This window comes from Pelophylax lessonae, assembly GCF_965119305.1.
Source record: "Pelophylax lessonae genome assembly, chromosome: 2".
NCBI classification, from domain to species: Eukaryota; Metazoa; Chordata; class Amphibia; order Anura; family Ranidae; genus Pelophylax; species Pelophylax lessonae.
The window spans coordinates 208254460-208282258 of NC_138769.1; the positions used below are offsets into that span (position 1 = coordinate 208254460).

General features: G+C 46.5%; 1 protein-coding gene across 4 annotated transcripts in view; it reads left to right on the forward strand.

Moving 5' to 3' along the window:
* Positions 1-27799, forward strand: part of USP9X (ubiquitin specific peptidase 9 X-linked) — a 593271-nt gene that overhangs the window by 284769 nt on the left and 280703 nt on the right. For all 4 annotated transcript variants that reach the window (XM_082246987.1, XM_082246989.1, XM_082246990.1 and 1 more), the window contains exon 16: positions 18077-18419. In XM_082246987.1, coding sequence (XP_082103113.1) covers positions 18077-18419 — 343 coding nt within the window. The remainder of the gene's footprint in view (positions 1-18076; positions 18420-27799) is intronic.

The following is a 27799-nucleotide window of genomic DNA, read 5'->3' on the forward strand; positions in this document are numbered from 1 at the left end:
CTGAAATGGGACTTTGCCTTGAATCTCTCGTGCAATATGTTTGGGGATAGCCACACCTAGCATGTTCGACTTAGTCTCATTGACCTTATAGTAAGATACCGAACTAAAGTCCCGAAGCACCTCTTTAATTGCTGGTAGGGAGGACTGGGGAGAAGTTACAGACATAATCACATCATCCGCAAACAGCGAAATCTTATTAGTTAGACCCTTGATGTCTAATCCCCTAATCTCTGGATGACTTCTAACCCTCTCAGCTAAGGGTTCCATCAGCAAAGCAAACACCAATGGGGACAGTGGGCATCCCTGGCGAGTGCCATTGGTTATATTGAATTTAGTGGAGAACAGACCTTCCGTGAAAACATATGCTGAGGGCGCGGTGTAAAGAGCCAACACCGCGTCCAAAATCTCACCCCCCATGCCGAATCGTTGCAGTACTTTACGCAAATATCCCCAGTGTATCCTGTCAAAGGCCTTTTCGGCGTCAAGGGACAGGAACACTGTAGGCGTCTTAGTGGATTCGGCATGGTGGATGAGATTTAACATTCTTCTGGTAGCGTCGGTGGCCTGCCGGCCCATGACAAACCCCACTTGATCTTGGTTGATAAGGCTAGGTAGGAATTTCGAGATTCTATTAGCTATAATTGTTGCGTAGACCTTCAGATCCACGTTTAGCAAGGAAATGGGTCTGAAATTCTTCGCACAGTCCGGGGGCTTCCCCGGCTTGGGGAGCGTTACCACAGTAGCTTCTAGCATTTCAGGGGGGAAGGAGGCAGACGAGGCAGCCCTCCGGAATACCTCCCGGAGTCTTGGAGTCAGGATGTGCACATAACGCTTATAGTACTCCGACGAAAACCCATCAGGGCCAGAAGCTTTATTAAGGGGCAAAGATTGGATAACCTTACTAATTTCAGAATCTGTGATTGGTAGGTTTAGTTCTGCTAAATCTGTGGGACTCAGTGTGGGTAGAGAGATCGATGCTAAAAATTTGTCAATGTCCTCCGAGGACGGTTGGGGGGTGGATAGATCGTCTTGCAGATTGTACAGCTCACCATAATAATTGCTAAAGGCATCGGCAATATCCTTGGGGTTAGTCAAGGATTGGTTTGTGGAATGGTGTGTTAAATTGGGTATACGTTGCCGGGCCTGTGTGTTCTTCAGTTGGGTGGCTAATAGCTTGCCAGCTTTATTGCCGTGTGCGTAGGAGTTGGCCTTAAGTTTACGTACACGGGCCTGATGCTGACCAATTAAAAGCATACGGAGTTCATGTTGTGCATTGGAAAGTTGGATACTGACGTCCGGGAGCGGGGTACGTTTGTTAGTTATTTCTAAATTTTGGATCTTACCAAGAAGATCATCCAAATGCTGCCTCCTCTGCCTCCTCAACGCTGCACTTTTAAACATGAGGAAACCACGTATAAAAGCCTTATGGGCATTCCAAATAGTTACCGGACACACCTCCCCACACTCATTAATTCGGAAAAATTCCTCCAAGGCCGCAAGGACCTCGGACGAAGATCCCGAATCACAAAAAACACTTATGTCATTCTTCCATCTATTAGCCCCTGTGGAAAATATTCTGGGGCCAACAGTTATAGATACCGGGGCGTGGTCCGACCAAATGATCTGCCCAATGGACGAGTCCACAATTTTTTGGAGCAAAAATTTGTCTGTGAAAAACATATCAATTCTGGAGTAGGAGGCATGAACCTTTGAAAAGAAGGAGTAATCCCGCTCCGTAGAGTGGTGACATCTCCATACATCCTGCAGGCCCGTAGACAGTAAGAAGTTAGAAAGGTCCGATCTACGGGGACTCGTCCGGGCAGCAGTGGAGATGTCCTGGCGGACATTAGCAACCAAGTTCGTCTCCCCCCAAGATCACATGACCTTTAATGTCGGGTTGGAGGCGTTTCCACAGTTTGGTGAGATATGACAACTGTCTTGCATTTGGAGCATAGATATTGAGTATGGAGTATTCAACGTTATTGATCTCACAGTGTAGCAGTAAATATCTCCCCTCCGGGTCCGAGATATAAGAATGGTATTTGAATGGTATAGAGTCTTTAACCAAGATAGCCACACCCCCTTTCTTTTTGGGGCCGTTGGCAAAGTAGATGTTTGGAAATTGCTTATTGGTCAGCTTGGGGTGTGCCATTGCACAAAAGTGAGTCTCCTGAAGTAGTACAACATCACATTTCTGAGATTTGAGTTCTCGCCATAGCATATGTCGCTTAAACGGGCTGTTCAAGCCACGAACATTTAGAGAGGTCAGCTTGAACGCCATGGTATGATGTGAAGGGTGGGAGTTCGATCAATCAACTAAAGTCACCAAAAGACTATGGTTAAGATATCCTACCCCAGTCCGTTGTGCCTGGATCGGCGAGGAGAGGGATGATCTCGTAGATGTCTCGGAGGTGCTGGAGAGTCCAGGTGGTGAGTCTGAGGCACTGCAGAGTCCGCTATCTGCCGCTGTGGGTCACAACTGGGTGGGAACAAGGGAGATACAAGGAAAAACAAAAGAAAGCAAAACAGCAGGGGTAAAGTATACGATAATCCAGCGTAGAGCACTTCACACTCAGGGCCCTGCCAAGATACAGTTGCAAACTTTGAACAGGAGCAGGTTCTCGGCCCGTTCCAAACTGTTAAAAAGTAGGCGATATCCAAATGGAAATCTGAGCAGTGTTAATACCGCTAATTCGGGGAACTTGGGATGGTACAGAACAAAATAATCATTTGCAGCCGAACAGAACTGTCGGAGCTAGTAGGGTAGAACGTTTGACCAGAGAGAGGGTCAACTCCAAAGGATCCAAAGCGTCCCTGGAAGTCATATAGATCCATTCGATGGCAGGGGCTTGGTGCCCCAGGTGGAGGCACGATCCCCTTGAGAGTTTTCCTTTTCCAGAATGTCCCATTGTCGCAGAAGTTCAATGCCTCGATCTAGGGTGGAGACCTTGAATTCTCTATCCCCTTTAGTGATGATAAGGGTGGCAGGATAATTCCATTGGTACTGGATATGGTGGTTCCTAAGGGGTTTGGTTATGGTCACTAGATTCCTTCTCCGGTTCATTGTGTGTGCTGATAGATCCGCATAGAAGGACAGGCCCTGCATGCTGGGAGGCAGATCCACAGCCTTTCTCACTTTCGCCATGAGTTTCTCCTTAATGGTATAAAAATGAATCCTGGCTATGGTATCTCTGGGAAATTTTTCTGGGATGTGTTTGGGTTTCGGAAGTCTGTGAATCCTATCAACCGCCAGCTCCCCCAAAGCAGTGTCAGGGAGGAGTTCCTGCATAATGGATGTAAGAAAAGCTGCAAGCTCAGGAGGTTTGACTGTCTCGGGTATGCCCCTGATTTTGACATTGTTCCTTCTGGAACGATCCTCAAGGTCAGCGACCTTTGATTTGAGCCAGACCAGGTCATCATCATGCTCATTGTGGGCATCTACCATATTATTGAAAGTGTCTGCAAATTCCCCAATTTTATTTTCAATCGTTGTCACCCTGTCGGTAACTGCTGTGACTGCTGAGTTACACTGTGTTACCAGTTGCAGCATGTCTGAATGAATAGCGGATCGTAGGGAGAGCATAACTTCTTTGAACATAGAAGCCACCACGGGTTGATCCCCTGCAGGGATGGTTGCCAATGTGTCCTGGAACTCCAGGGTGTCATCTACAGACACGCTGTGATGAGGGGAAGACAGCGCATGAGACGTCTTTTGCTTAGTCTTTGCAGGGCTGTTGGACTGTGAGGTGGAAGCCGACGAGTGCTGGGAGTGCAAGGGATCAGCCTGCGTGCTCGGGGAGGGCCCCCTCTGTGCCGAGAGTGCAGGCTGCTGCGTCGGAGATCTAGTGCTGGACGCTCGTGGCGGGCCGGCGCCATCTTGGCTGGGCGGCCTGGTGTGAGGTGAGAAGAAATCACTCATCTTACCGGGTCTGCTACGGTCTTTTCGCTTGTGCGACATGTTCTGAAGAAGCCCGGGAGTGCTCGCTGTAAGTCTGTGCGATCGTGGAGTGACCCTCTCCGTCGTATGTGCTCCGATCTGCCTGTTTAGCGAGGAGCTGCTCGCTCACACGTCCATCTGCCTCGCTAGCCGGCTCCGCCCCCCCCCCCCCCCCCCCCCCGTTAAAACATTTTTAAAGCATCGCCCATGGAGATTTTTAAGTATTGTAGTTTGTTGCCATTTCACGAGTGTGCACAATTTTAAACCGTAACATGTTTGGGATCTACTTGGCGTGACATCTTTCACAATATACAAAAAATTGGGCTAACTTAACGATTTAGTTTTTTTTTTAAATGCAGTAAAATGTATTTTCTCTAGCGCTCATTGACAGACGTAGTCCTCGGTGATACACCACCTTCGGGTTATGTTGCCTCCACAGGAGCAGGACTAGACAGGAAATTAAAAAGCTCTGGCCACACCCCAGGGGCAGTCCCAGAGGGTATATCCTCTCTCTCTCTGCCTCAGCAAATCAGTTATTTTCTGTCTAGTTAGGAGTAAGGACCTAGATACCTTGCTGGGATCTTAGGTCCTGGCAAGAATTTTTTCTTAAAGGATTTTTTTAGACAGCTTTTTTCTCCAGTGTTCCTGTGAGATCTTCAAGCAAGAAAGCTGAACTGGGCGAAGGGCTGGATGTTGAGATCCGGTGGTCAACCCAGTTCAGCCTACGAGCGCGTGCAGGCCATATCTCCGCGCTGGGTCGGCCGCGACAAAGTCCCATTAAAGGACTGTCCACGCGAGTTAAACGTCTCGCTGAAACGCCAAAGACCATGAGTCACGGCGTCCGTATCGGTCGACAGCCCTCCCGCCCCGGTGGAGAGGGGTACTGTCAGGAGTTGGTGCCCGCCTGGTTCCGGTATGGTGAGTAGTATGTTCCCCCTTTCCCCCTGACGGGTTTTGTGGTGAACGCGGGCCCCTCTCTGTATGGTAAGATAGAGTCCCTTTCTATCCTACAACATGACACAGATCCTCCTACTTTGAGTGTGATTTTATGTGTGCAAAAAGCCAGGAGGCTTGGTTTGGGAGCTAACAATCTAATTGTATACATGTTTTAAAGATGTAATCTGTGGCATTCTGGGAATCTTATGGGTTAAGAATAAGCTACCTACCAGTCAGAAGCCACGGACATGTAGACTGCCTTCCTAATCAGATCTCCAGCTATTAGCAGGCCTCCCGAACGGCCATGCGGTCCGCCAGGGCCGGTACCGCCAACCACGCCATATCCCCATGCAGTGAGAGTGTTGTGTGCCCTGCAGCACACCGCTATTCAGTACGGGCCGCCGCCATTTTTTTTTTTTGCTGGATCGCACAAGCCGCCATTTTGGCGTAGCCTCGTGTCTCCAGCATGGGGGCGGCCATGTTTGAGGTGATCCAAACACCTCGTGGAGCTTGGGGGAGGCGCCGGAAGGCGTACAGAGGGGCGGAGCCGCCTCCTTTCTTCCTGGGCAGCCAGCCAAAAGACTTCCTGTTTGTTAAGACAGCGCTGTAACCTGTTGCAGTTAAACTCTGAGCATCAAGTGGTGAGCCTGGGGGTCTATCTCTCTCTCTCTCTCTCTCGATCGATAGGGATCCCTAGCAGGTAACACTAAGGGGCTTTTGTGGCGCTGGGGGTCGAAAAAAAAAAAAAAAAGGAAAAGTTTTATTTTTGAATTATATTATCCAGGAAGTAACTGGAGTTATCATGGACCCTGCCACACATATTCCCCCACCTGTTTCCCTCGAGGGGGCCACGGGACCCGCCAGTGCACAGAGTATAGAGTCATTTACAGCAATTTTGGAGTCTATGGTGGCTCGGGTGGAGGCGGCCTGTCAGGGACGGGGGTCAAGGAAGCGACCCCCGCCTACCCCTATACCATCTGACACCTCTGACTCAGATTCAGAGGTGGTCACGGCAGTTGCAGGTTCCTCTGCAAGGGCTGTTATCCCAGGTAAAGCCCCCTCAGACAGTGAGGAGGACGCTTCTTCTCCTGCTATTATTCAGGAAGAAGCATTGGTGGACGCACTAGTTGTGGCAGTGCAGGAAACCTTAAAACTTGAGGCTTTACCGGCAGAGGCAACTGAAACAGAGATTCCTTTTGGTACTAATAAGCCCATCAAGACGATGAAGGCTTTTCCTGTACCTAAATGTTTCGGTAATCAGATTAAAGGAGAATGGGAGCATTCTAAACGTACCTTTACTATTTCCAAGCGTATTGCTAGACGCTATCCGTTTGAGGAATCCATCATTAAGAAATGGACGGTACCACCAGTCGTGGATCCGCCTATTTCCAGGCTGAATAAAGCCACGGTTATTCCAGTGGAGGACACTTCGTCCTTTAAGGATCCGGTGGATCGAAAGATGGAAGCAGAGTCCCGCACCATCTTCTCTCTGATAGGGTCAGCTTTTAGACCAGTAATTGTTATTGGTCTAGTTTCCCAGACACTTACGGAATGGGCGAAAATGGTACGCCAAGTTCTTAGGGGAAAAGATATTCCCCAGGAGACATCTGATTTGATGGAACAGATTATACAAGGGCTACAGTTTATCTGTGACGCAGCCTTGGACACTACTCCCTTATTAGGGCATGCATCTAAGACAGCGGTGATCCTCAGACGTGTGCTGTGGTTAAAATGCTGGTCAGCTGACCTAGGTTCCAAGAAGACCTTGACAAATCTCCCCTTTCAGGGGAATCGTCTATTTGGGGCCAACCTAGATGAAATCATTAAGGATGCCACTGGGGGCAAGAGCACTTTTTTGCCACAGGCTGCTAAAGCTAAGGGACCTCGCAACAAGCGAGGACCTTTCTTTACCGCCCATAAAGGGCGCCCGGCTGGTACTAGCGGGAAAGGCAAGACTCCTCCAGGAGGGTTCAAGAAGGGCTGGTCGGACAAGCAAAGGACCAACCCAGCCAAACCCGAAGCAAAGGAGTACACAGCCTGAAGGTGCGCCCCCACCCGGTTTCAGGGTGGGGGGACGTTTTCACCGGTATTCAGGACATTAGATCGAGCATCAACCACTACTACCGGTGCGATTCTTCCCTTCCAACATTTAAGTACTACAGGAAGCGGTAATTACCGTTCCCTGAATAGATCTTTTCCTTTACCTTTTCCTAAGATTAGTCCCGATACCTCACAGGAATCGGATCTGGTTGACCAGATAGGCCAAGTAGCCTCTAGTCGGGTGACTTCGGTCCCTGAGGTTCAACCAGAAAAGATCACCTTTCCTGATAACTATCAGGTATCTGATAAATGTGTGGGAACAGAAAACGACCAGACTTTCTCGGATGGTCGGGGCCAGATACCTCTAGGGACGCCTGGTTCAGATCCAATCCGCGCCAGTGGTCCTAGAAATTCTAGGCTGGCCTCCTCAAGCCGGCCTGGCCGACTTGGACATGTTAGTCGTAGACGTTCCGTGGGAACTTCGTCTCAGGGAGTGTCTGTGGTCTCAAGGACCAATTTACCATCATGCTTTACAGTCGCTGGGTTTAATGGCCTGGCCATTGAGACCCAAGTACTGAAGGACAGAGGTTTGTCAGCTTCAGTCATTCCTACCCTTATTAAAGCAAGGAAAGCGACTTCCAGCAAAGTCTATTATCACACATGGAAAACTTATATTGCGTGGTGCGAATCTTTAGGATTTCCTCCACGTACCTATTCGGTGTCTCGAATATTGGCCTTTTTGCAACAAGGGGTTGAGCAGAAGCTAGCCTTGAGCACCATCAAGGGTCAAGTTTCAGCATTAGCAATCTTCTTTCAGAAGCCTTTAGCTACCAAATCCTTGGTGCGGAATTTCATCCAGGGGGTGCGGCACCTGGCTCCTCCAGTCCGCGCGCCCTTACCGCCTTGGGATCTTAATTTGGTTTTGTCGGTTCTACAGAAACCTCCTTTTGAAAACATCAGGGAGATTCCCTTGCTTACTTTATCCCAGAAAGTGGCCTTCTTGGTGGCTATTACTTCTGCTCGCAGGGTGTCAGAACTGGCTGCATTATCATGCCAGTCCCCATACCTAGTGATTCATAGGGATAAGGCAGTACTTCATCCTAAGCCATCTTTTCTTCCCAAGGTGGTTTCAGATTTTCATCTGAATGAAGATATTGTACTACCTTCCTTGTGTCCTCAGCCCAAGCATCATCGGGAACATGCGTTGCATTCCTTAGATGTGGTTCGGGCAATCAGGGTATACCTGAAAGCTACGGAATCATTCCGTAAGACGGATTCACTTTTTGTGATCACGGATGGCCCCAGAAAGGGTTTGCCTGCATCTGCCGCGACCATTGCCAAATGGATTAGACAAACGGTGGTACAGGCTTATTCTATTAAGGGTCAGAGTCCTCCGTTCCCTGTTAGGGCGCACTCCACTCGAGCGCTCAGTACTTCCTGGGCCTTTCGCCATCAGGCGTCAGTGGTCCAGGTATGTAAGGCGGCCACCTGGTCGTCAGTACATACCTTTACAAAATTCTATAAAATTGATGTGACGGCATCGGCGGATGCCTCATTTGGCCGCAAGGTTTTGCAGGCCGCAATTTGAGGAGACCGGTGGTCTACCTCGAGGGTTTTTTTCTGTTTGAAAAAAAAAATAAAATTGTTTTCTCTTTTTTTGTTGAGTCTCATCATTAAGGATGAGCATTGTAAACTTCTAGTTGGCACCGGTTGGGCCTTCTAGATTGGGATTTGATTTCCACTTTCCCACCCCTCAGTTGTGATACTGCTCTGGGACGTCCCGAAGGTGGTGTATCACCGAGGACTACGTCTGTCAATGAGCGCTAGAGAAAAATGGATTTTTGTAAAATCTTACCGTAAAATCCTTTTCTCTTAGCTCATTGACAGACGTAGTCCCCGCCCCTCTGTTTTTTGAGTTGGGTTAAAATCTCTAAAGACTGCTTTTTCACATAACTGATTTGCTGAGGCAGAGAGAGAGAGGATATACCCTCTGGGACTGCCCCTGGGGTGTGGCCAGAGCTTTTTAATTTCCTGTCTAGTCCTGCTCCTGTGGAGGCAACATAACCCGAAGGTGGTGTATCACCGAGGACTACGTCTGTCAATGAGCTAAGAGAAAAGGATTTTACGGTAAGATTTTACAAAAATCAATTTTTTTCCCCCAAAAAATTGTGTTTAAAAGACGGCTATGTAAATACTGCGTGACAAAAAATATTGCAACGACCGCCATTTTATTCTCCAGAGTATTTGCAAAAAAAATATATATATATATAATAATGTTTGGGGGTTCTATGTAATGTTAGCTAATAATACTAATAGCTTAAAATACTGATTTTAACTTGTAAACATGTGTCAGAAATAGTCTTGGGCCTTAAGTGGTTAAACAAAGCTAATGCAGCCACTACATCTAAGATTTAGTAAGGTGCAATTTAATAAATTTTAGTTTAGGTTAATTCCTGCTCTTAAAGTGGAGTTCCACCCTATTTTTATACTTACCTCCATCTTCTCGCTCCGGGTCACCTGAAAAAGAAATGGATAATCGCATATTTTTTTTTTTTTTACTTACCTCGTAGCGAAGAAAATATACTTACCTTACTTCCTTCTTCCTCCTTCCTCGGCCGCGGCCCGTCGTCACTTCCTGGCTCTGCAATGATTCCTGGGAGCTGGACGTCATAGCTCCCAGGAATCATTGCGCCTGCACCGGCCCCGACGTCAGTTCCGGGTCGCGCGCGTCATCCCCTTCTAAACAGCTTCTGGGCATGCCCAGAAGCTGTGGAGGGATGACGCGCGCGACCCGGAAGTGACGTCAGGGGCCGGCGCAGAGCATCGTGGGACCAAAGAAGGCGGAAGAAGACGCCAAAGAGGATGCACTGGCTTCAAGCTGCCCACATCTGAGATGGCAGCGCTGGACAAGACGTTTGCAAGGTAAGTATTTGTCCTAACAGGTAAGTGCAACCCGGGACAGATCAGAGGCTAGCCATTGTGGAATGCACTAGCCCTGACTGTCCCGGGGGTATTAAAAAAAAAAAAAAAAAAAATCCAGGGTGGAACTCCGCTTTAAGTTTTTTTTTTTATTGTATTGCAGGTTTTTTTTCCCCAAAGTATTTTTTGTACCATTTTCATTTTTAAAACCTTATGCCTGTAGATCTTCATGAGTAGGAACTGTATCAAGTAGGCATATAATGTATTTGCATTTAATGTTTGTAGACATTTAACCGCTCGCCTTCCAGGACCATTTTTTTCATATTTTCACGTTACAATCTGCATTTTTGGTTTTTTTTTTTTGCTAACATAGGCCCTGGAGAATAACATAGTGGCCGTTGCAATTTTTCTTGTACGCCACACCATATTTAAGCACCTGTTTATCAAAAGCAAATTTTCTGTACCAAATGTACCTAACCACTTGCCGCCAAATCACGTACCAGTTCGTCACTGACTTCAAGTGGTTGTACAGGCATCACTCTGGTCCCATTTTTTATAGCTGACGTTCAGCTCTCTTCTGATAAGCGGCTACTGGTACTGGTCGGCTGCTGTTAGAAGCAGCAGGAGGATTCTCCCCCCCCCCCCCTCCCCAACGACCAGCCACCACATCTGCTGTCTGGCTGGAGACCCGAACAAAGCCGGAATCTGCTTTGATCTTGAGTCTTGGATTGTAGTAACACGGAAGAAACGTCATGACATCACTTCAGGTTCCCTTGGGAGCCAACGGCGCCTGTTTTCAAAATGCAGATCTTGGTATTTTTGAATACTTTCAAGTGCAGAGGAGGGGTTTTGGGTCTTATAGACCCCCAGATCCCTCCATAAAGAGAGACTGTCATTGCTTATTACTGTCACAAGGGATGTTTACATTTGCTTGTCACAGCAATTGAAGTGATTTTTTTTTTTTTTTTAAATTAAAGGTACAGTGTAAAAATAATTAGTGTCCCATCCCTCTGTGTTCACGCACAGAAGTGAACACTTTTGTAAGTCGCGCCCGCAAATGTAAACCATGTCCAAACCACACATGAGGTGTTTCCATGATTGTTAGAGCGATTGCAATAATTCTAGCACAAGATGTGTCGGTAACCTTTAGTAAGCTCCTTAGGCAACGCCTACAAATGTAATAAGTACCGTAGTTTGTTGCCATTCCAAGAGTGTGCGCAATTTTAAAGCATGAGATGTTGGGTATCTACACTGCTCAAAAAAAAATGAAAGGCAGGCTTTCTAATCAGAGTATAGCATCATGCCAATTTAACTCCTGAGAAATTGATCTGGTCTGTTAAGTAGCAGAGAGCAGAGGGGCAATGATTTTACAGGTGGAGGCCATCAACATTTTTTTCCCTACTCCTCTTTTCTGACTGTTTTTCTTTATTTTTGTATTTGGCTAGGATCAGTGTCACTACTGGTAGCATGAGGCAATATCTGGACCCTATAGAGGTTGCACAGGCAGTCCACATCAATACGTGCCATTGCCAGAAGGTTTGCTGCATCTCCCAGCACACTCTCAAGAGCATGAATGAGATTCTAGGAGACTTGTACAGGGCCGTAGAAGGTCCTTTACCCGTCAGGCGAACCGGTATCTGCTCCTTTGTGCAAGGAAAAACAATGAGCACTGCCAGAGCCCTCCAAAATGACCTCGAGAAGACCACTGGTGTGAATGTCTGTCTGACCAAACAATCAGAAACCGACTTCATGAGGGTGGGTTGAGGGCCCAATGTTTTCCAGTGGGCCCTGCACTCACTGCCCAGCACCGTGAAGCTTGATTGACATTTACCATTTAACACCAGAATTGTCAAGTCCGCCACTGGCGCACTGTGCTTTTCACAGATGAGAGCAGGGTCACCCTGAGCACATGTGACAGACGTGAAAGGGTCTGTAGAAGACATGGAGAAAGTTATGCTGCCTGTAACATCTTTCAACATGACTGGTTTGGTGGTGGGTCAGTGATGGTCTGGGGGAGGCACTTCCATGGAGGGCCACAAAGGTCTCTACAGGCTAGACAATGGCACCCTGACTGTCATTAGGTATCAGGATGAAATCTTGGACCCATTGTCAAACGCTATACTGGTGCAGTGGGCCTGGGTTCCTCCTGGTGCACGACAATGCCTGGCATCATGTGGCGAGAGTATGCAGCCAGTTCCTGGAGGATGAAGGAATTGATACTATTGAATGGCCCCCATGCTCGCCTGACCTAAATCCAATAGAACACCTCTGAGACATTGTTTTTATCTATCCAACGCCACCTGGTTGCACCTCAGTCTGTTCAGGTGCTCAGTGATGCCCTGGTCCAGATCTGAGAGGAAATGCCACAGGACTCATCCGTCATCTCATTATGAGGCATTCCCTGACATTGTCAGGCATGCATACAAGCACGTGGGGGCCATACAAACTACTGAGTACCATTTAGAGTTGCTACAATCAGGGTTCGTACAGTCATGAAAATCCTGGAAAAGTCATGGGATTTTGACATGACACTTTCCAGGCCTGGAAAAGTCCTGGAAAATGGGCAAAATTACTAAGTTTTGGAAAAGTCATGGAAAAGTGTTGTGACACTATTTATTTTTGTCTCTGGGCGCCCTGTATTCTGTGGGAGCGGGGGACAGTAAGTGGACTATTTTCTCTATTTCGGGTTTGGCAGATTAATCAGCCGCAGTGCACTGCACAGCTGAAGCCTGATCACTGGTCTCTTCAATATGAATAGACCGTGACAGGCTAGGAACTCTGCGGCGGATTGATCTGCTGAAACTGAAACAGAGAAATTGTGCATTTACTGTCCCGCTCTGAGGGACGTAGCTGCGGGGCGGGGGGGCCGCGATCACTGCGGGGTGTCAGGCTGGTGTCCATCGGGCAGGGCGGGCGGGGGGGGCCGCGATCACTGCGGGGTGTCAGGCCGGTGTCCATCGGGCAGGGCGGGGGGGCCGCGATCACTGCTGGGTGTCAGGCCGGTGTCCATGCCGCATCTCTGTGTGAAGAAGGCAGCGGCAGAAGGAAAGGTCAGTGAGGAGTCTCGTGTGCTGGATAGGAGGGGGATGGGATGGTACAGCTGCATAGAGAGGAATTTAACTTTCATATTCCTCATGTCGCTGAGTGTTGTTACTCCTCCTCTCAGAAGCTGAACTAGGAATATGGAAAGTTCAATTCATCTATATGCAGCTGCCCCATCCCCCTCCTATACAACTTCCTTTGCTGGCCCCCCCCCCCCTCAGTGCTTTTTTAGCCCCCCCCCCGTGCTTTTTTAGCCCCCCCCCAGTGCTTTTTTTTAGCCCCCCCTCAGTGCTTTTTTAGCCCCCCCCCCCCAGTGCTCTTAGTCTGGCTCCCCCTCAGTGATTTTCTGTCCCCCCCCCCCAGACAGTGCTCTCCAGTTCCTCCCTCCCCCTGTGCTCTCAATCATCCCCGTTTTCCCTGCCTGCCCCCCCCATTGCTCTCCACTCCCCTGCGCCTTCCAACCCCCTGCAATGCTTTCCAAACCCCCCCCCCCCTTAATTGTCTATTCCCCCCCCCATGCTCTTCAGCTCCTCCAGTGCTCTCTGCTTTCCCTGTGCTCTCTGGCCCCCCTCGTGCTCTTCTATCTTCTATCATGTCCGCAGTCTCTGACTATCCCCTGTACCATGTCCGCAGTCTCTGACTATCCCCTGTACCATGTCCGCAGTCTCTGACTATCCCCTGTACCATGTCCGCAGTCTCTGACTGTCCCCTGTACCATGTCCGCAGTCTCTGACCATCTCTTCTACCATGTCCGCAGTCTCTGACCATCCCCTGTACCATGTCCGCAGTCTCTGACCATCCCCTGTACCATGTCCGCAGTCTCTGACCATCCCCTGTACCATGTCTGCAGTCTCTGACCATTTCTTCTACCATGTCCGCAGTCTCTGACCATCTCTTCTACCATGTCCGCAGTCTCTGACCATCTCTTCTACCATGTCCGCAGTCTCTGACCATCTCTTCTACCATGTCCGCAGTCTCTGACCATCTCTTCTACCATGTCCGCAGTCTCTAACCATCTCTTCTACCATGTCCGCAGTCTCTGACCATCTCTTCTACCATGTCCGCAGTCTCTGACCATCTCTTCTACCATGTCCGCAGCCTTTGACCATCTCTTGTACCATGTCCACAGCTTCTGACCACCTCCTGTACCATGTCCACAGCTTCTGACCACCTCCTGCACCATGTCCACAGCTTCTGACCACCTCCTGTACCATGTCCGCAGCCTCTGACCACCACCTGTACCATGTCCGCAGCCTCTGACCACCACCTGTACCATGTCCGCAGCCTCTGACCACCTCCTGTACCATGTCCGCAGCCTCTGACCACCTCCTGTACCATGTCCGCAGCCTTTGAAAATCTCCTGTACCATGTCCGCAGAGAGGAGACTACAGGATAAAACCAGAGCATTGTGCACCTAAGAGGAGGTCAGTGACAGTGCTGCCCAGCCAGTCTGAGGGGGGGGGGGGGGGGTCACTAATGTAAGGGGGCACTGTTATAAAGGTTCCTCCTTATATCAGGACCTCCCCTCCCTTCCTTAGTGCATTCACTCTGTGGAAAGTGGTCTCTGGTCACCAGAGTCCCCCCTACATCAGAGTTCTCAGCTTTTTCACCCGTGCGCCTGAAGTGACACCCGCTCTGAGCTGCTGCAGTGGTGCTTCCATCTCATCCACTGTAAAACAAGGGACCATTTTGAGTCGCGCTGTATCCAGAAACGAAACCCTAACTGCAGAGGTACTGTACACTACAAAGATTGTCATTTATTTTAGTAAAAATATGCTGGGTGTGACATGGATTTTCTTCTTATTTAACATGTATACATAGACATTTCATGAAACTTTAGGTCATGAATATTTACGTGAAGTCATGGAAAAGTCATGGAATTTTATTGGTAAAAATGTGTATGAACCCTGTACAATGGAATTTCAGCGAAATGGACTAGCCTGCTGCATCATGTTTTCACTTTGATTTTCGGGGTGTCTTTCAATTCAGCCCTCTGCCGGTTGATCATTTTAATTTCCATCAAATTATGTGGCATCCTTTCATTCCTAACACATTACCCAGTCCATATCAGTATAGATATCTAGCATTCTATTTTTCCCTATTGAGATCTGTTGTGTTTTTAGAGTATTCCTTACATTATTTTTTTTAAGCAGTGTATTTACTTGGCGTAACCTCCTTCACAATATACTAAAAAGTTTGGCTAACTTTACCGTTCTGTTTTTTTAATTAATCGTAGTGTATTTTTTACAAACAAATTATGTTTACTAGAACCATCTCAAAATACAGTGTGACATAAAGAATTGCAACGACCGCAATTTTATTGTCTAGGGTTTCTGCTAAACCCTGCTAAAAAAAAAAAAATATATATATATATATATATATATATATATATATAATATATATGTGTGTATGTGTATATATATATATATATATATATATATATATATATATGTGTGTGTGTGTGTGTGTGTGTGTATGTATGTGTATATATGTATGTGTATATATATATATATATATATATATATATATATATGATATATATGATATATATGTGTGTGTGTGTGTGTATATATGTATGTTTGGGGGTTCGAAGTAATTTTCTAGAAAAGAGCACAATATAATACCAGTTTTTTTTTTTTTTTTTTTTTGGGCAAGTATGTTGCGTAAAATACATTCCAAACATGTCCATTTAAAATTAAGCATACCTCTGAAATGGTGACAGACTACAGTACCTAAAATTGTCCATTGGCAGCATTTTTAAAGTCTAGGTCATCAGTTAAGAGTTAAATCTGAGTTACAGTGCCTTGCAAAAGTATTCACCCCCTTGACCTCTTACCTATTTTGTTACATTACAGCCTTGAGTTAAATGTTTTGTTAATCTGAATTTTATGTGATGGGTTAGAACATAGTCTTAAGTTGGTGAAGTGAAATGAGAGAAAAAAAAAAAAATATATATATATATATATATATATATATATAAACTATTTTTTAGAAATCGAAAACAGAAAATTGGCATGTGCTGTATGTATTCACCCCCTTTGTTATGAAGCCCATAAAAAGCTCTGATGCAACCAATTACCTTCAGAAGTCACATAATTAGTGAAATGATGTCCACCTGTGTGCAATCTAAGTGTCACATGATCTGTCATTACATATACACACCTTTTTTGAAAGGCCCCAGAGGCTGCAACACCTAAGCAAGAGGCACCACTAACCAAACACTGCCATGAAGACCAAGGAACTCGCCAAACAAGTAAGGGACAATGTTGAGAAGTACAAATCGGGGTTAGGTTATAAAAAAAATATCCAAATCTTTGATGATCCCCAGGGGCACCATCAAATCTATCATAACCAAATAGAAAGAACATGGCACAACCGCAAACCTGCCAAGAGACGGCCGCCCACCAAAACTCAGAATAGAGCCATTATTTCAGCAAAAAACAAAATGGCACGTTTTGAGTTTGCAAAAAGGCATGTGGGAGACTCCCAAAATGTATGGAGGAAGGTGCTCTGGTCTGATGAGACTACAATTGAACTTTTTGGCCATTAAAGAAAACGCTATGTCTGGTGCAAACCCAACACATCACGTCACCCAAAGAACACCATCCCAACAGTTAAACATGGTGGTGGTAGCATCATGCTGTGGGGATGTTTTTCTGCAGCCAGGATTGGGAAACTGGTCAGCGTTAAGGGAAAGATGGATGGTGCTAAATACAGGGATATTCTTGAGCAAAACGTGTACCACTCTGTGCGTGATTTGAGGCTAGGACGGAGGTTCACCTTCCAGCAGGACAATGTCCCATAACACACACTGCTAAAGCAAAATCAACACTTGAGTGGTTTAAGGGGAAACGTGTAACTGTGTTGGAATGGCCTAGTCAAAGCCCAGATCTCAATCCAATAGAAAATCTGTAGTCCGACTTAAAGATTGCTGTTCACAAGCGCAAACCATCCAACTTGAAGGAGCTGGAGCAGTTTTGCAAGGTGAAATGGGCAAAAATACCAGTGGTAAGATGTGGCAAGCCCAGAGATTTATCCAAAGCGACGAGGAGCTGTGATTGCTGCAAAAGGTGGCTCTACAAAGTATTTTCACAAAAAAAAAAAAAAAAATAACATCTTCAAAATTGTGGGCATGTTCTGTAAATTTAAATAAGGCAAATCCTCAAACAATCCATGTTAATTCCAGGTTGTGAGGCAACAAAACACAAAAAATTCCAAGGGGACTGAATACTTATGCAAGGCACTGTATGTCACCAGAAATTGCTCTCACTCAGATGTTTGTGGGGATACTTCACATGTATGGTGAAATCATTGTTTACATGTGTGCCAGACTTATGTGCACGTTAGCCTTTGTGTGTGAGCTTGCGGGGAGGGGTGCTTTTAACCTTTTTTTTCTTACATTTTTTTTTCCCCTTACTCTTTATGGAGACTTCAGGGGTCTATTAGATATTCCTTATATTAGTTATTGGCTGTAATTGCCAGCGAAAAACAGTGACGATATCCTTGTAAGTTTTGGCTTCATTTGTCAGAGGAGATTGAGCAATGTTTCACCATTTCTTCTGTGGGCAGGTGACTCAATGACTGACTGCAGTTTTGGGCTAGGACAGGAAAGGGATGGTGTCTGCAGCACCTGTAAAAGCTAGCCATGATCCTGGTAGAACTGCTTGTTGCTCAGGATATTTATACATGTTCTCTTGGCAGCAAGCGGTTAAAGATAACCTGCTTCCAAGAATAACATTCTTGGCAATGAAGTGGTTCACAAATGTAAGAAATGTAAGAAATGATCTTTGCACAGGCTATAGGGGGCAGTTGATTTGCTGTTTTAATACCTAGCCACAAGGTGTTTATATGTCGTGTTTTGTAAGGCCAATGCCTTACAAAAGCCAATCAAGTGAATGGTCTTACCATTTAGAATCCCTGATTCGCTAAACACCCCCCCCCCCCCAAAATAAAGCAATTTAGAACGTGGGAGAATCCCCTCCTTAAGCGATGGTTGATACATTAGTGCTGCTCTTATCAACAAGCTCTTGTGTCTGGATTAATACAATTTATCACATAGCATTTTAGCAAGTAAAAGTGACTCTCCATCACTTCAGTGTATTTTTCGACACTGATTTTTTATTTTTTTTCCTTTTATTTGACAAGTTTACTCTTATCTGTATAATTTAATTTGTCTGACATATTTTGCAATGCTCATTTTAGGTTTTTATTGAAGGATGGTCAGCTTTGGCTTTGTGCACCCCAGGCAAAACAGATTTGGAAGTGCTTAGCTGAAAACGCGGTTTACCTTTGTGACCGGGAAGCCTGTTTCAAGTGGTATTCCAAGCTAATGGGTGATGAGCCAGATTTGGACCCAGATATCAATAAAGACTTTTTTGAAAACAATGTGCTACAGCTGGATCCATCTCTCCTAACTGAAAATGGCATGAAGTGCTTTGAGCGTTTTTTTAAAGCTGTTAACTGTCGTGAAGGAAAACTTGTAGCAAAACGCAGAGCTTACATGATGGATGACTTGGAGCTTATAGGGCTTGATTATCTCTGGCGGGTAAGTGCTATTTTTTCCCCTTAATTTCTGATCAAAGCATCAATATCAAATGTAAATATAAAATGTGAATTTAAACATTGTTACAAGTGGGATGCATTTTAGGCTTGGTTCACATCTATGCAGTTTGCTTTTGATAAATTTCTGGAGTGCGTTTTGCACGTGCTTTTTTGACACATTTTCACGTGTTTTTGTTGAGTTTTGCTTTTTATTTTTTTATTTTGGCCAACTTGTTTGGGGGGGGGGGGGGATAAAAAATGCAAATCGCTGCAAAAACACACTACATTGTTTCCTGCAGCTAATCCATTGAAGTCTATTGAACCAAAAAAGCACGGTTTTGCGTTTACATAAGACCTGATCCTTTCCAAAATTGCAGCGGCTGAAAAAAGCATAGATGTAAACAAGTCCTATAGGAAAACATGTGACATGAACTGTAGAGCATTTCTGCAAAAAACACCAAAAAAAGGGATAGGTGTAAATCAAGATTTGGTGTTAAAGTTGAACTCCAGCCTTGCTTTCTGTCTTGCATGAATTTACAGGTTTCTCTTCTGTACTAAAATTGCTTACTCAGTATTCAAAGTTGCAGTAAGGCAAATGGAGCCTACCTCCCTTTTGATTGAGGAGGGAAAGGAGGAACCAGGGAAGAAAAAGTTTAAGAATAAACCTTCCCTTTAAATGTGTTTTGGAAAGCTTGCAAGCAAAGTGATGATTAGAAATCGTGTTTACCCACTTGCTTCCCTGGCCTATTTTGACACTTCTCGCCTACATGTAAAATGTATTTTTTCTCTATCGTCTATTGACAGACGCAGCCTCCATCTTCATTAGCCATCGGGTTATGCTGCCCCCTGCAGGAGTAGTTCTAGGCAGGAAAAATTTTAATCTCCACACCCATGGGGCTGTCCCCACAGGCATAACCCACTCACACTGTTTATGCCTAGAGAAGTAGACCCTAGGTTTCCTGCTGGGACTTTGGTCTCAGTTTATTATTTTCAGAATTCTGTTTTTGTTTTTCTTTACTCACTTTGCTAGTTAGTGTTCAGGGGGATCCTCCTGGTGATTTGCAACCAATGCCGGCTGGGGTTTCGCACTGGATAATCTAGATCCTTAAGCTCTTCCCAGCCTGGCCTACGAGCGCGAGCAGGTTATAGTCCCGCACTAGGCCTCGCCTCGACGGTGCCCCTTTCCAGATGGGGATAATCCTGCGAGTGGATGTCTTGCCGGGACGCGACAACCTGGAATTCCCTGAGTCTCAGCATACCCCTCAGCTGGCAGCACCCCCACTTCAGGTGGAAGGCAGTCTGCCCAGAGCGGAGCCCACCTGGTGCATGGTATGGTGAGTCAAGGTGAGCCCCCTTGGTGGTCTTGGGGGGATATGGGCCCTTTCCTGGGGATAATAGGACCTGGATTTCCTAAAAGGTCCCCCTGGCCTTTCAGGTATCCGGTTCTGTGCCCTGTCTCCCTCTCCCATCCCCACAGGGGGCTATGTAACTGGGTCTCCTGGCATCCTGAGGGGGTGGCAATTGTACCTTGTTTCTTGCTTGGTCTGGTTGTAGATCCTTGAGGCCTTCATTTTGGGGGTCCCTGGCTGCATGGCATGCTGTTGGAGCCGCCAAATTGCGTGTGGGCAATGTGTAATTTTTTTTTCCCATTGATTTGTTTGAGGCAGCCATTTTCCCTGTGCTTTCTATTTAATTGCATTGGCATCCATTTTTGAGTAGTCCTTTTGAGCTACACAGGCAGCGTGACCTTTCACATCCAGGCCGAGGTTACCTTCTGTGATTTATTTTTTCTGCTGAACAGTCTGATTCAGGTGTTTTTTCTTTTTTTCTCTGGAGGTGGTAAAGTACTGGGGTCTTTGTGGGCATATCCTTGCACACTCTGCTGTCAGTGTATATTTAAGGGGGACTCCACAGACTGCTGCGATCGGCTTTGGGACCCGCGATCGGCGCTTCTTAAAATGACAGTACTCCGTTTTTCTGTTACTTTGATAATGGAGTCCCAGGCTGTAAATTCACCCTCAGACCCGCTCAGTGCTACACCCGGACCGTCCGTATCGCAGTCTCTGGCTGCGATTTCAGCAGATCTGGAAAGCCAGGTGACAAAAGTTGATTTTGTAATGAAGGTTACTAGCAGAAAATGGCCGCTGCCTTCTCCATCTTTGGTGGGTCCTCTGATTCAGAGGCTGATATGGTCACCACAGACGCCCCCCCCACCTGAGGTGCCTCGCAATCGGGTGGTGAAGAGGACCTGTCTTCAGCTGCAGCGCGGGAACACGCTCTGCTGGAAGCCCTGATTGCTTCAGTAAGGGATACTTTAAAATTGGCAGATGAGCCCACGCCGGCAGGGACGCGTGTGTCTTTTTGCTCCTGCTAGACCCAAAAGTTGGGCAAGGTTTTCCCTTGTCCCGAGACTTTTCTCAATATTAATGATCAATGGAGGTGCATCAAGCACGTGTTAGTAGTGCCTAAGCGCTTTAAACGCGGGTATCCTTTCTAACCTTTGGATGGTGCTGCCTAAGGTGGACCACCCGGTCTCCAGGTTGAACAAATCTACTTTTGTGCCTGTGAACGGATCCGGTGGACAGGCGGGTGTAATCCCTTTCCCGCCATCTTCACGTGTTGGTGGGTTCTATTCTAAAACAGTTTTTTGTGTCGGTTTTGGTATCAGATGGTTACGGAAATGGATTAAGGTTCTGAAAGGGAACTTAAACCCTAACATAGTTCCCCCCGGAGCTGATGGAACTTTTCGACCAGATGACTGGTGTTCCTGCGTTGCTGGATGCAGCTCCCCTGGTGGCCAGTGTTTCGGCTGTGGTGAATGCCCTTCGGTGCATGGTTTGGCTGGAGAGCTGGTCAGCTGACTATGCTTCCACGAAAGCCCTGACAGATCTCCCTTTCCTTGGAGTGTTTGGCGACTCACTGGATGAGTTGATCAAGGGTCTGACTGGCGGGAAGAGTACTCTACTTCCTGAATCCTCCAAAGGTAAAACACCCCGTGCTAAGCGGGAACCTTCCTCTCCTAGGCGTTTTTTTTTTTTTTGTGCTTCCGGGGCGCAAGAAAAAGGTAAGCCTTTCAGAGCTTCTGGAGGGAATAAGAAGCACTGGGGCAAGCCCAAGGCCAGTCAGCCCGCTTCCGCGGACAAGTCCTCTTCAGCATGAAGGGGCGCCTTCACCCGTTTCTGGGGTGGGGTGATGTCTGTGCTTCTTTTAAAAGCCCTGGACTTCCTTCGCTCAAGACAAATGGGTTAGCAAACTTATTTTTGCCAGGTACAAGATCGAATTTTGGTCCCGGCCGGGTGACAGGTTTTTTCAATGAAATCTTCACCTGTCTCCAGACACCGCTGAAGTGTCCCGACTTCTCCCTGCCTAACACGGAAGTCTGTGAGTCCTCCTGTCCTCCTCCGAGTCCCTTGCCCCTGCCTATGCAAATATTGTGACCTCGGCGATATGAATATCGCCTACGGCCACAGAACGATAGTCGATATCATATCGACTATCGTTCAGCCCTAGTCGGTGATGGCTTTCTGGCCTCCAATGAAATCAAAGATGCGTATCTGCACATATCCATATTTGAGGAACATCAGCGATTCCTCCACTTTGCAGTGGCAGAAGAGCATTTTGAATTTGTGGCGTTACCCTTTGGTCTCACCTCCGCTCCCAGAGTTTTTACCAAGGTCCTGGCACCGTTACTGGCCTTGTTACGTTAGCGAGGAGTTTCAATTTTGGGATATCTGAACGATCTCCTTTTGCGCACAGACTCTCATTTGGATCTGTTAGGCAACATCTCAATTACAATTCAGACCCTTCAGGAATTCGGGTGGACGATTAATTTCAGGAAATCTGCTCTGTCACCATCCATATGGGTCACTTATCTGGGGCTGACTCTGCACTGGCGAGGGTCTTTTTTCCCTTGGAAAAGCTTCAGAAGTTGCAAAGGGCGATCAGGTTGCTGATGGAAACCGATCAGTCCTCCTTGTGGGCTTGCATGAGGGTCCTGGACCTGATGGTATCAACCTTCAAAGCGGTCCCGTTTGCTCAGTCTCACTCGAGGCCTCTGCAGAAAGATTCTGGCAAAATGGAACAGGGATCCTCGATCATTGGACCAGAAGATTTTGTTTGGATCCACCAGGATAGAGCCGACTTTGTGAGATGGCTCAGTCACTGGCTTTGTGTCAGGGCAAGGCCTTCCTGACGCTTATCTGGATGGTGGTCACCACGCATGCCAGCCTATCAGGCTGGGATGTAGTGCTGGGGAAGCTGTGTGCCCAGGGGATTTGGGCGACAGCAGAGTCTTCCTTGCCGATCAATATTCTGGAGCTCAGAGCGGTTTGGATACAGTCGGATAATGGTACGGCTGTGGCTTACCTCAATCATTAAGGGGGCACCAAGAGTGTCTTGTCGGCCAAGGAGGTGGCCGAGATTCTTTGAGCCGAAGACAATGTTCAGGCTCTTTCCGCAGTCCACATTCCGGGTGTGGAAAATTGGCAAGAGTTGTCAAGTGCTGGATCAAGAGGAATGGTCCCTTCATTCGGAGGGGTTTCATCCACTCCGGACGTGGATCTGTTTGCATCTCGCCTCAAAGTCCAGCGTTTTATGGCCAGGTCTTGGGATCCTCTGGCCGACGCCCCAGACGCCCTGGTGGCTCCTTGGAGCCAGTATCGTCTGATTTATGCCTTCCTTACACTCGTACGCCTGTCTTTCGTTCGCTGGGTGGCGGTGGAAGGAATTCTGGTTGTTCTGGTGGCACCAGGCTAGCCTCGACAGTCTTGGTACACAGACCTGGTAAAAATGGTTGTAGATACTCCATGGAGACTTCCTCTGCGGGAAGATCTGCTGTCTCAAGGACCGATCATCCATCCTGCTTTACGGTCGCTGGCTTTTACGGCTTGGCTGTTGAAGGCAAGGTGTTGAGGGATAGAGGCCTTTCTAACGCAATGATTCCTACTCTTTTGAAGGCTAGGAAATCAACGTCAAGGAAGATCTATCATCGTACGTGGAAATCATGCATTTCATGGTGTTAATCGCTGCAGCTGCACCCTCACTTGTTTTCTATAGCTAGGGTTTTGTCTTTTTTACAAAAAGGGGTTGAGCAGCGATTTGCTTTGGGCACTAAAAAGGGCCTATTTACTTCCAACGTTCTTAAGCTACTAATAGCTTGACTCACACTTTTATCATCTGGCATCCCCTGAGGAGATCTCCATTGCCTCCGTGGTATCTCAATCTGGTTATGTCTGTTCTTCAAAAGCCTCCTTTTGAAAATATTGGGGAGATATCTCTGCTTTCTTTGTCAAAAAAGGTTGCCTTCCTGGTGGTTACTTCTGCTTGCAGAGTATCTGTGTTAGCAGGGCTGTCCTGTCCGCCTTATTTAGCGGTCTACAGAGCTAAAGTGGTTCGGAGACCTAGTCTGTCCTTCCTCCCCAAGGTGGTGTCAGATTTTCATCTCAATGAAGACATTGTGTTGCCTTCCTTATGTCCTAAACCTAAGCATCCCAAGGAATTTGCCTTGCAATCTTTGGATGTGGTTCAGGCGATCAAGGTTTATCTGACAGTTACTGAGTCTTTTAGGAAAACAGACTCTCCTATTTGTCCTTACGGACGGACCTCGAAAAGGTTTGGCTGCATCTGCTGCGACCATATCAAGATGGATCAGGCAGACGGCTGTTCAGGCTTATTCAGTCAAGGGTCAGGTTCCTCCTTTGCCTGTGAAGGCGCATTCTACTAGAGCGTGAGTGCCTCTTGGGCTTTTCGCCATCAGGCCTCTGTTATACAAGTTTGTAAGGCATTCACTTGGTCGTCTGTGCATACTTTTTTACAAAATTCTACAAGGTGGATTTGTTGGCATCTTCAGGTGCCTCTTTTGGCCGCAAGGTTATGCAGGCTGCTGTTTGGTAAGAGAATATTTTGTTTCTTCTTAGGGGTTTTATCGCCTGGATGAGCTCCTGTTTTGGTTGAGCATCATGTTACCCAGTTGGCTAAGTTTAGCCTTTGGAGTTTACGTTACTATCTGGTTGCGTTTTTCCAACCCCCTCATACCTACACTGCTTTGAGACGTCCCAATGGCTAATGAAGATGGAGGCTGCGTCTGTCAATGGACAATAGAGAAAAGAAGATTTTTGTAAGATCTTACCATAAAATCAGTTTCTCTGAAGTCTATTGACAGACGCAGCACCCACCCTCTGCTATGGGGATGTTTTTTTTTCTCTCTTCACTGCTTACAACTAAACTGGTTTGCTGAAGCAGAGGGTGTGTGGGTTATGCCTGTGGGGACAGCCCAGTGGGCGTGGAGATTTAAATTTTTTCTGGCCAGAACTACTCCTGCGGGGGCAGCATAACCAAATGGCTAATGAAGATGGAGGCTGGACCCTCTTCCGCCACTGTAAGAGTATTTCAGCGGATTCCCAACCGCTCGGATTACTTGTACATGAAAGGGAATTGCTGGCTTGAAAAAAATAATCCCAGAATCATGGTTGTAGCCTCAACCATGATCCCAGTATAACTGCTTCCCTACTGCGACATATATTGTTTTATAGTTTAGTTTTGTTGATAGTTTTTAGCCTACAAATTGGTAGTAACCATCTTGATCATTTGAAGAGCAATCATGGCTATTGCCGGTCAAATCTTATATCCCAATTCAGCCATTGCCTACCTCATTCATTGCCTACCTCATTCATTGCCTACCTCATTCATTGCCTACCTCGTAGAAGCGAAGGTAGTTGCAGAGCAGATAATGCAAACCCTGGTTTATACTAGAACACAGTATAGGAAACCCACAATCCACTCTGCATTCAAAACGCACTGCCTTGTAAACTGCAGCTAGTGTCAGTGCAGTGTTAGACACCCCAAACGCAGGTCACAAATGCAGTGTGTTTGCCTGTACTGGATCACATGGGACAAAATTACCATGCAATCTGTTTGCATTGCAATTCCATGCATGGAAAGTAGTGCTTGCGCTACTTTGGTGCATTGTGGTGAGATATGAGAACATTTAGCTGCGTTCTCACTCAGTTGCCTGTGAAATCGTACACAAATGCGCACTGCATTCCTGTGCAATTCACATGCAGCTTAGTGCGGTGTGATTTGAGCCCATTCGATCTGATGCAGGAAAAAGCACTGTATTTGCGATCTGCGTGTGGGCTGTTATTAAAGTGGTTGTAAAGGCTGACGTTTTTTTACCTTCATGCATTCTAGTCATGAAGGTTAAAAAAAAAAAAAACTTTAGTGTGCAGATCCTGCCGCAGCCCCCCCCCTTATACTTACCCGAGCCCTATCCACCGATTGTGCTTGAGAGCAGTGGCTTTCCGGGGGTGTCAGCAGTGTATTAGGGGAAGGGGGGGGATCAGCAGTGTATTGGATAGTGGGGGGGGGGGGGATCAGCAGTGTATTGGATAGTGGGGGGGGGGGATCAGCAGTGTATTAGCGGGGGGGGGGTCAGCAGTGTATTAGATAGCGGGAAGGGGGGGGCAGCAGTGTATTAGATAGCGGGAAGGGGGGTCAGCATAGTAATAGATAGCAGAAGGGGGGGCAACAGTGTATTAGCGGAAAGGGGGGGGTCAGCAGTGTATTAGCTAGTGGGGAGGGGGTGGGTCAGCAATAGATAGTCCGCCGGTCACTCACAATCTCCCACTGGAGAGGGAGAAAGGCAGACGGCTAATGTAAACAAAGCCGTCTGTCATTCTCCCTGGTGTAACTGCAGAGACTATATGATCCTGCTATGTAGGATCGTATGTCTCTGTGGTTACATCACAAGCCACGCCCCTAGGGATACATTTAACCCACTGTTTACCAATAAAGTTAACTACTTCCCTTCCAGTGTCATTTTTACAGTAACCGTGCATAGGTATAGCACTGATTACTGTAGTAATGTCACTGGTACCCCCAAAAGTGTCAAAACTGTCACTCAAGGGTGCGATCTGTCTGCCGCAATGTCGCAGTCCCGCAAAAAAAATCGCAGATCGCCGCCATTACTAGTTTAAAAAAAAATACATTACTAGTTTAAAAAAAAAAACAATAAAAATGACATAAATCTTTCCCGTAGTTGGTAAACGCAATAACTTTTGCGCAAACCAATTTAAAATACGCTTATTGCGATTTTCTTTTTTTTTTTTTTAACCAAAAATATGTAGCCGAAAACAAATTGGCCTAAAATGATAAATTTAGATTTTTTAATTTTTTTTTTTTTTTTGGAATTTCATATAAAATGTGAAAAATATTTTTATTTTTTAAAAATTGTCGCTCATCTTTTGTTTATAGCGCAAAAAGTAAAAATCGTACAGGTGATCAAATACCATCAAAAGAAAGCTCTGTTTGTGGGAAAAAAAGGATGTCAATTTCGTTTGGGTACCGCGCAATTGTCCGTTAGTCACGCAGTGCTGAATCGCAAAATATGCCCTGGTCTTTGAGCAGCCTAATCCTCCGGGCCTTAAGTGGTTAATTCTGTATGAGTGGTAGGGACCCAGAGAACGCTAAATGCCCACTGGTTAGGGACGCAAATTACTTGCGTTGCCTTGGGTACGGACAGCCCATGCTGCGCCTCTGTGGCTGGTATGAAATCCCCAGGGCCGGAAGCACTGATGGGGGATTCAAGAAGGAGGATTGGGTTTGGTCTGTGCTAAACCATTGCACAGAATAGGTAAAACGACCTTTTATAATCACTTTAACTTTGCACTGACACTTGCTGCAGATGGCAAAGCAAATGGGTTTTGAACGTGGTGCTGGAAATATGCAAGGACTATAGGTTTTCCAGGCCTTGTTTTGATGTGAACCCGGGCTTAGGGTGAGTGGCACCCTTTTGCTTTAGATAGGATCGTTGCTGTACACTGCTGCACCATAGCATGTACTCCACATTACAGGGTACATAGTGGACCACTGTGAAACAGCGTGTAGAGTGGGGAAATCTAAAGCAAAGAATTTTACATGGTAAAGTGGATAATGTACAATGCATTATAGTGACGGTTGGTGTGTAATAGGGGATTTGGAGTGCAGTTTAAAGAATAAGGGATCATTACATGCACTTGTGTGTCGATATTCAAAGACTATAATTTTCTTGCAGTGATGTGAAGGCAGTCTCAATTTAAATAAATCTGGTGGGGTTAGTGTAAAAATGGAAGTTCTTTTTGGAAGCATTGTGCACATCTGCAGGTGCAATCGATTCCAATTTTCTATCATCACTTTGTTTATAGCAAGTTTGATCACAGTAGGACAGTGTGTGTGAAAAGAACAAACCTGTTATCTGTCGTCTTCAGATATCTGCAAGCAGGAAACCATGAGACATAATAGATCTCTATAGGAAACTCTGCTAACCTGCACCAAACCTGCGGGTATACGGTGCTGCACCCATGGTGCAGGCACACAGAAACGCATCAGTGTGAGAGAGGCCTTAATCAT